This window comes from Meleagris gallopavo, unplaced genomic scaffold (genome assembly GCF_000146605.3).
Source record: "Meleagris gallopavo isolate NT-WF06-2002-E0010 breed Aviagen turkey brand Nicholas breeding stock unplaced genomic scaffold, Turkey_5.1 ChrUn_random_7180001847666, whole genome shotgun sequence".
Lineage (NCBI taxonomy): Eukaryota > Metazoa > Chordata > Aves > Galliformes > Phasianidae > Meleagris > Meleagris gallopavo.
Window position 1 is genome coordinate 11,543 of NW_011115293.1, and position 9,684 is coordinate 21,226.

At 39.5% G+C, this 9,684-nt stretch overlaps 2 protein-coding genes across 2 annotated transcripts in view; one reads left to right on the forward strand and one right to left on the reverse strand.

Moving 5' to 3' along the window:
* UTP15 (UTP15 small subunit processome component) overlaps positions 1–261 on the reverse strand; it is an 8,820-nt gene extending 8,559 nt beyond the window's left edge. Inside the window, 1 exon segment of the mRNA XM_010726641.2 lies at positions 1–261. Within this exon segment, the coding sequence (XP_010724943.1) occupies positions 1–83 (83 nt within the window). The 5' untranslated portion in view covers positions 84–261.
* Positions 262–378: 117 nt separating this feature from the next.
* On the forward strand, positions 379–8,917 carry ANKRA2 (ankyrin repeat family A member 2). The gene is given in 10 exon segments (XM_010726642.2): positions 379–673; positions 947–1,328; positions 3,039–3,197; positions 4,568–4,633; positions 5,955–6,052; positions 6,216–6,341; positions 6,872–6,889; positions 6,891–6,939; positions 7,036–7,116; positions 8,127–8,917. Coding segments are annotated over 9 exon segments (942 nt in total). The 5' UTR covers positions 379–673; positions 947–1,039; the 3' UTR covers positions 8,183–8,917.
* The last annotated feature ends 767 nt before the right edge of the window (positions 8,918–9,684 follow it).

Consider the following 9,684-nt stretch of genomic DNA (forward strand, 5'->3'; position numbering starts at 1 on the left):
CCCTGCCAGTACAGCGTGTCCTGCGTGATCTTCTCCCCGAGCTTCGGGGTCGCCGGGATCGTGACGGGTTTGTAGGATGCCATGGCTGAGCCGGAGGAGGAGCCGGGAGAAGAAGGGAGGTCTCCGAGCGTACGGTCGAGGTGCTACGGAGGAGAGGAGCGGAGCGGAACGCGCCGGGAAATGTGGAACGCGCCACCTCAGAGCGCAAGGAGCAGGCCGCGCCACGCCGCCATAGCCTTGCAGCACCTCGCGGACAGACTGCACTCCAGCGGGCGACTGCGTCATCAGCGGGCGCCGCCACCTGGCCAATCGCAACGCTGTGAGGCGGAAGTGACATCTTACCCCCACCCAAGAAGGCGGAAGTGATGCCTCACACTCCCTGGGGGTGGTAAAACGCCGCTTTCTCCTCATCGCGGGGGGGTTGCTCGGGGAGCACGGTCACGGCCTCGCTGGGGTCCTGCCGCAGTTTTCCTCAGGGCTTTCCTCTGCCCGTCGGCTGCTTCCCTGCCGAAAAGGGCCCATCGTCTCCTGAGGCGTGCGCTAGGACGCCTTTGTTTCTTTACGGTTCGCTTCGGTGGTGTATCGCGAAGGGGCAGTCGTTTGTGTTCTCCTTCAGGTCTAACGCTGAGAAGACAAAACCAAGTTCTCCGCTCGACGCCTTTCTTTGCTTAGGGTGAGTGGGGGGGGAGGGGGGATACGCTTTGTTCTTTGCCCGTTTTGTCTTGTTTTTATTATGGGCAGACTGATAGCCAAAAACGAAGCTCTCACCACCCACACTGAGGAATTCGGCTGGAACATCCACTTGGTTCAAAGCTTTTGGCTGTAGTAGCGTTGAGATTTCTTACGGGTTTAACTACCTAAAACAAAGGTGATAAGCCCAAATGATGCTTGCACTATGTATTTTTATGTGTCACTTCACCAGTATCTTATCTGTGTTTGACTGCAGGTTGAATCTCCTTGGAGCTTGGCTGACCAGAGCTGCTCTTGGCTGGAAACCATGAGGAAATTCTTTCCATAGAAGTGTCACGCAACCAAAGCTATGGCATTATCAGCTGACTTAGACTCCAGGGCCCAGCTAATTGTGGAAGAGTGTACCACTAGTTACAGCCTTCTACCCATGCCAGACATCAAGGTGGAGCACCAGCTTGACTCCAGCACAGAGGAGGGCCCATCCCAGAGTGTGGCTATGGGCATGAAGTTCATTTTACCCAATAGGTTTGATATGAACGTCTGCTCACGATTTGTGAAGTCTCTGAATGAGGAGGACAGTAAAAATATCCAAGACCAAGTTAACTCTGACCTGGAAGTGGCATCTGTCTTGTTTAAAGGTTGAACTTTTATGGTACAAGTTGTTATGACCAGATTGTCTCATCACGCTCTGCTTTTTAAAAAGCCTGTGCCATGTATGTGTGTTAATCAGTAATAGTTTCTGAGATATTTTCTGCTAGCATTTTTTTAATAAGCTTGATGGTTTATTCCTGTATAATTCATTTTCCCCAGGATTTTTTTATCTCACTTTTAGGTTTGTTGGTTTGTTTTTTTAATCAAAAAAGTTGAAAAAGTAACTGCACAAAAAGTTTTTAATTTATAAAGAGCTGATGCGGATTTTAAAAACAAGGTTATTTCTGGTAGCAAGCTCTCTTAAATGAAAGTCTAAGTTGAGCTATAACATGTTGAATGTATATGTCTTTACAAAACCTTGCTGAAAGCATCATGTGGTCATTTCAACTTCAGTAGCATTCTGGACCATGTTTTATCTTTCCACTATTACGATGACAGAGTAACGTCAGTTGTGCAGTTGACTTTGTCATATCCATTCAGCTGTACAAAGCCTGTAATCACTCTAATGATCATTTTGCTGATTCAGTTTGAAAGTGAATGCTGCTACCATTCTGTAAATTGTTCCCTGCAGCTGTTCTCTAACCACTTCTGTCCAGCTTCATAAGAATTTATCTGTGCTCTTTAATGGCAGAGCGTATTGATGGGAAAAATAATTTAAGAATTCTATTCATCCTTAAAAAGTGTGGGTTTTTTCAGTGTTCGATTCAATATTTTGGACTCTGAGTAGTTTGTCATTTCATTATGTTTAGTTTTACACTTTTTCTATAACGAATACACAGACCTACTATGGGTTTTCATGATTTCCCTGATCTGTGTTTAAAGGCCCTGAATGCTTTTTAGTGGAGCTGCAGACTTGTATGAGAAATTTAGACCTGTCAGCAATAGAGTTGTTTTTCTTAAATAACAACTGTGAACTTTTTAGAAATAATCCTGCGGGTCCAGGGTCAAAAATCCCTGGTAGGTCCCTTAATTTGATAACTTTTGCTGTAGCTGTTTGCCAAACAAAGTGGAATTTTGTGTTCATTCTGTTACCCTGTTCTTACTGGTTCTCTTAGGAAATTTGAACTTGGATTTATGACCACAAGGTTCTCTATACAGTGAATTCTATGTGCATGTCAGTTAATTTCCTGTCACTAATTACTAGTGCACCCTGGTTTTAAATCAGTTTAGCCAATAATGGAGTTTAATGCTTTAATAATTGGCTTCACAGCCACTTCTGCTGCATTTTCTGTAAGCTGGTTTAGAATATCTCTGTTCCTGCTGGATAAACATTGCTAAGACATCAGTAATGCGGTTATAATTTTATCCAACAGGAGTGGAAGAAGTCCTGGTGAAGACCAGAGCTGCATCATATTCTTTGCACTGGAGAGTGCTAGCAAGAGTATTGAATGCCAAGGAATACTTGATAAATCCATGCCAGATACATTGGAGATCTAGGCAGAGAGTTTCCTCACTTAGACAGCAAGTTGTCTCTGGGTAACATGTGGGCAACTAGCATTGTTTTATGTTTTATGTTGAAAACAGCTCTTTGTTCAACTCATGTAGTACACAGTAGAAAAAGCACATGCTACACAGATCATGTGGTGTGTGTTTGAAAGATCTTACTGTTATTGGTGCTTTCTAACTTGATCAGAATCTGTGGCTTTGACTTAATTCTCTTCCTGATACTAAAGTTATGTCTGTTTTCTCTAATGTAGCTGAATGCAACATCCGTACTTCTCCTTCACCTGGTATCCAAGTAAGACATGTTTATACTCCATCAACTACTAAGCATTTCTCACCAATAAAACAATCAACTACTCTAACTAACAAACATAGGGGAAATGAAGTCTCTACAACACCTCTGCTTGTAAACTGTAAGTATCCTTCTGCCCTTCAGCTAATAATTCTGTTGTGAACTGCCAGTTCACTTGGCTTGCCGAGTTTTTTCATTTTTTTTCCCCCCACTTTAATAGACTTTAATGTAGGAAGAAAACATTGTTTAATGCCACAGTGTTCCAGCCTGTTTTGAGTGCATGACTGAAGTGTATTTTCCAGAAGAGGGTCCAGTTCTTGATTTAAAAAGCAGAGACAGTGATTTTTCTGACCCTTTGGAGTTTTAAGCTTTTGTGCTTGATGTAATTATTTTCAGAACTTACGAAGCTTAATTGCTCCAAACTGCTGCAAATGTCATAGCTATCATGCATCTTGAAAATCAAGAAGACACTATTATTCAAGGGTTTTTTAATTCTTAGTTTCAAGCTTTTTCTCTATAGACAACTTCTTTAAGATTTACTTTGCCTCCTATGAACTACTCTCTTTTAAATAACTTTTAAATCTTGAGTGTGCATCTTTCTTAAACTGAGTAAGGCCAGTGTTAAATAAATTGAGAAAAGTAGATCTTGACATAGACCTCAGCCTGACCAAAATAGGCAGTCTTTAAGAAAAAGAAATCAAGCTTCTTTGCACTGAACAAAAAAAAAGGGACAAAAAAAAAAAGTAAGGACATGGTATATTTACATATACATATGTAATTGTTAGCTTATTTTCTTATTGTGTAGATCCGAGATCGTTTATTATATATATTTCTTCCTGAGCATCTTTCAGATTTGCCCCCAGGTTGTGATTGTCAGAACCATGCACCTGTGCAGTATTTACTGTGGGATCAGAGAGTTCTCTTTTGTAACTCCTTAAAGAGTTCTACTGTCTCTATGGCTTGGTACTTTTGATTAAAAATTAAAAAAACTCACCACTTTATTCTTCCTTGGTAGATGTCATGTTGTACATAGCTCTGTAATGTCTGTTCTGTCCCACCTTGTAGTGAATAAGAGTCACATTTGGAGTTTCCAGATATTTTGTGATCTCTTCACGCAATAAATAATATTTGTAAATTACACAATTGTAAAATATCAAAATAAATTTGTTCTAATTTGATAAATGTTCTTAATATGCTCTTGGGTTGCTGACCAAAAATGGGAAAGGGTAGCATGTTGCCTTCTGAGAAGTCGATGTAAGAAGCACCTTATAGCATAATTTCTACATTAATTAAAAAACTATGGAAACCTATGAAATTCTTTGGAAAGGTCTCACATTTTATGATAATGATTCAGAGTAAAAAGTGACATATATGTACACTGTCACGTCTGGACTCTGTGTAGCTCAAGCCAGCGGATGTTCTATGCCCACCTCCAAACATCAGAATGAAAACTGATGTCCGTATCACCTCTTCTTGCTTTCATTTCTGCAGCTTTATCAGTTCACCAGCTGGCTGCTCAGGGAGAAATGTTGTATCTGGCCACACGTATTGAACAGGGTGAGTCTGAGGAAAGATTAAATACCTCCCTCTTTATCTCGTGCATATTCTGCTACACTCAACTTTTTCCCTGAAGATGCATTAAAGAGATCTCCAAATCTGATATGATTGAGAGTCCCTTCCAACTTTTGACTTTTGAGATACCTGTTCTTTGCAGGTGAATTGTTTTTCTCTATGACTCTTAATTCACTCAGTGCTTTGATTTGCACTTAAAATGAAACAGTAATATTGATGGAGGTTGGGAAATCTGTTATTCTCACTGCTTCCCGCACTATATGGGTGATCCGTAAACTTTTAAGAGAATGTTAGTTCTATCAAAAGAGGTAAAGTTGGCTTGGTTTTCTTGATTTTTGTTGTTGCTGTTGTTATTTATCATTTAAATGCATACTATTAATTGAAACTTTCTGATTCTATTTAATTGATCATCATAGAGAACTATATGTTGGGAATTTAAGCTATGGATCATGCTTGCTATATAAGAGCACTCATTGCAAGTTGTATTGTATTCTTCAGCATGTTAGTTGTGTCTATAGTACATATAGAAAATTTCAACCTGTACATCTGTATTATATTGAATTGAGTACTGTTCACAGTATATGCTTATGCTGTTAATAATAACCGGCCTTGTTTTCAGTCCTTCTGTTAAAACTTTCATAGAAAGCAAGAAGTGAATATCTGAGTGTGTATACCTTCTCAGTGAGTTGTCTATCCGGAGTTTTTTGAAATGTTAGTAATCAATAAAAATGCTTATTATGGTGCTACGATAAGAATGGAAATTTAAAGGATTTAGATACAAAATCACAGAAAAAATCCAACTAATTCAGTTGGCTGCTTGTTTAAAAAAAAGTTTTCCTTTTTTTCTTTATGTAGACTTTAATTGTTTCCATGTAGCAACCTGTTGGTTACATGAACTAGGGGGTTATACTACAAGTCTGTGGCTCACTGTTGAAAAAGTGCCTAAAGAGTAATGCAGAGTGTATTTCTTTACTTTTCAAGCAGGACTTCTCTCCAAATACAAAGCCCATATTATAGGCAACTTAAAACTTTTTTTCTGAGTAAAAACAGAGCTGGGTTTATAGAACCTAAAAACAAAAACTCAGCTACTAAATTTTACTTTAGTTCTTTTTTTTTTTTTTCTTTGGACAAGGCTATTTTCACCACCACTGTTAAAAAAAAATTATTTTAAAGTTAAATTTGAGTGACTTTAGAACATGCTCCTACCTCAGTTCATTCACAATGGATATGCCTAAGCATTCATTCTACCAGCTCACACCATACATTATGAAAGGGATTAATAAGTGCTATATTTTGCTTTGAACAGAAAATGTAATCAATCATAAGGATGAAGAAGGATTTACCCCTCTGATGTGGGCTGCAGCTCATGGGCAGATAGCAGTAGTGGAATTTCTCCTCCAGAATGTAAGGAAAAAGAGCACACTTCATTTTAAATTTCTTAACTTACTTTGTAGTTTATTTTCCTAAGTGTTGTCAGTTCCACTATATATTTAAAACTTGCAAAGTTCTCTGTAAAATCTCACTTCAAAACAAATTGGTTACTTTTTTTTTTTTCCCATTATCTCAGGGTGCGGATCCTCAGATTTTGGGGAAAGGGCGAGAAAGTGCCCTCTCACTGGCTTGCAGCAAAGGGTACACAGATATTGTGAAAATGCTGCTTGACTGTGGAGTTGATGTCAATGAGTATGACTGGGTAAGTCTCTAGCTTGAATTTACATCAGTGTATGCCGTGGTCATAACTTTGAAGCAGAGCACAGGATTTTAAAATTGTTCTCCCAAACTTACATAGGGTGTTCTGTGATAACATAAAAGTTGGTGCTGCTAATTCTGACTTTTTGGTAAAAAAGAAAATGAAACTAATGCTGAGTCTGATTAGAAGTGAGAGTATATGTCACTTAATGTCAATGTTAGCTGAAAAAAGATGGAAGTTATAGAGAACTAAAACTGATAACCTGATTTTTGTGTAAAACTCATGAAGTCTTGTTCTGATATCATAGCATGGCCTGGGTTGAAAACGACATCAAAGATCATCTAGTTTCAACCTCCCTGCTGTGGGCAGGGTTGCCAGCCACTAGACCAGGCTGCCCAGAGCCACATCCAGCCTGGCCTTGAATGCCTCCAGGGATGAATGTGTGATATATGGAACTATACTGGTATGCTAAGGACTTAAAATTCCAGGCCACTCAATTGCTAAGTGTCTAAGGCTTTTTACTGCTTTTGCAGAATGGAGGTACACCTCTACGTGTATGCAGTGCATGGGAACCATGTGAAATGTGTAAAAATTCTTCTTGGTAAGCAGCCTATCCAAAATGAATTACCTGTATGGATGTGTTTCCAGTTCTTACTGTCAAAAATCTGACTCGATTTTCTTTTCATGTTTTGCATAGAAAGTGGTGCTGATCCAACTATCGAAACAGATGCTGGCTATAATTCAATGGATTTGGCTGTAGCCTTGGGCTATCGGAGTGGTAGGTATTGCAAATGTACATTCTTTGATTTTTGTTTTTGCTGCTCCTTGTTCATGCAGCTGCTGTAATGGCCTAGTAGAGTTTTATTAGTTATAAAGCTGAAAGAAGATCCCTATTCTCAGAGCCTTAACACACCTAAATATATCAGTACAAAATTAGTATTTTTCCTTATTGGTTCAGAAAGCCAAGTCCCTGGTGAGAAAATGGCACTAGCATGGATCTGCATCTGTGGGCACGTTAAGGGAGTGTGTAGGTCTGTTGCAGTCATGATCCAGGCAGGGATAGATGAGCTGCTCCCCAGCCCTGTGCAAGGACTGTGAGTTGTACTGGGCAAAAATAACAGTGCATCCAGCCCTTCCAACCACTCAACCCAGTGTGCTGTTTTGTTGGCATGTGATGCAGTTGGCAAAACTTCTTGCTTGTACTAGCTCTGGTTTGCCTTGGGGGCAGACATAAAGAATGCAGAGATTAGTGAAGTAGGCTACCCTATTTGGCCCTGGAAGACAAAAAGGCAAAGATTGGATTCTTTACTGCTGTTTTTTTTCCCCTCATGCTGCCTTCAGTTTGAAAGGTGTGAAGTATCTGTTGTTACAGAATCTGGAACTGAATCTAAAATAAGCCAGAACTGCACATGTTGCTCCTACAAGCAGAGTCCTAATACACATGTGGGGGAGCCAGTAACTTCAGAGGTATTTAGATGTAGGACTCCTTCAAGAGCTCAATCTCAAAATGCTTAAGAGATGTAGTTTCTAATAAGCCATTTATACATTTTAAGATTTGCTTGGCATATGCCTATTCAAACCAGAGAACAGATCATCATCCCATCTGCCTTCAAACCATTTATGTTGTTTTTGATTATATGAGGTGCTTCTTTTCTGAAGGAATGTAAACTGCCTTCTCAGAGTGAATTAATTCCTGCCTGTCAGTATCTGCCAGAAAAAATAGTACAGACCTTAAAGACTTGAAAAAACATTGAACCCTGATTAACCCAGATCATTTCTTGGCTTTAGTTCAACAGGTTATTGAGTCTCATTTATTAAAGCTACTTCAAAGTATCAAGGAATAACGGCTGGCTCTTTCATGGCTGTCAGTTCTCGTCTTGGAGGTTTTGACTCCATTTCAGCCCTGTAATCACTGAAAAGAGGTATTTGTTTTGTAAGTTTACCTCAGTTCAGCTATTTGCTGGTTTTACTTAAGCCAGGCATGTCCAACCTGTGGCCTGCCCCCTGCCCCACACCGTCATGTCAGTGGCTCTGTCAAACAGTATTACTGTGCTCTATGTACCAGTTGTAGTCTCCGTGGAAATAAATAGGATACAGTACTTTTGAAACAGCCTACATATTTGCGTCTCAAGATAATTCCTATTCACCCAGTTTGACCAGCACAAACCAACAGGTTGGACACCCATGACTTAAGCTTTTAAATATGCTTTCTCTTTCATAGAAATATGTGATGTCATCCTTTTCTTAAATGTATTTTATATAACCTTGAAAGAAAAGGTCTGTTGTCATGCATGAAAAACTGAATAGAACCTGTTTTCACCGTGTAAGTGTTCACATATTGCACTGGATGGCACAGTGCCAAGTGTTCTCCTTGTTCCTATCACTGATCCATATTCACAGGAAGATGATTGTTTAGATACTGAGGTATGTCGCCATAGAAAAAGATGTTTTTACTGTTAGTAGTATCCAAATGTGTGCCATGTGTGATTGTTTTCAAGATCTTCAGCTGATATTATTGTGTCAACTATTGTCTTTGTATGATTTTTAAGAAGATAATAAATTTAATGGCCTTGGTGGTAGTTCTGATTCTTGGCTGATTTATTTCCATGTCCTTCTGCCTTCCTCTTGTATTCATGAAACAACTGGACCAAAGTGTTCTTCATATAAACTTACCTGGTATAAGAAAGTCCAAGCGCAGAATATTTAGCTCCTAAATATCCTCCCTGCACTGGCTGAGCAGAAGATATCAACAGTGTGGGAAAAGAAGCCAGAACTTACTGAAGTCGAGCTGCCTTCAGCTGATGTGTGGTACTTTCCTTGTCCTGATGTAGCTGCTTGAGCTAGAGCAGCACTATGGTTTCGAACAATTGAAATAGTAGGCAATGTTAAATGATTTCCTGAGACCCCCACACTTAGTCAGAACTACACTAGAGTGATGAACACGTTATATTTTTACACATATAATGAAAAAAATGTTTTAAATAGACTTCAGAAGTTTGTTTTCCCTCTGACAGTACGTACGCATCCCTTATGCAGTGTTTACATAAGCACTTAGTAATTGTGTCCACTAGAGGTCTGTCATCTGTACACATAAATACACCTCTGAGCCCCTCCTTTCTTTTTCAGTCAATTGTAATAAACCAAATTTAAAATTTGCCTTCCAGAAGCAGCTCAAAAAACATGAGTGGATCCAGGAAATTTATTAACTGTGTTTCTAGTGTTGTTTGATTTTTCCATTTGAAACTCATTCCATACACAAATGGAATCCATACTGTTTACAGCACTGTGATCCCAAGCGAAGTACTGGAAGGCTGAGGATCGTCCAGCTGGGTTCTTTGGGACCGGA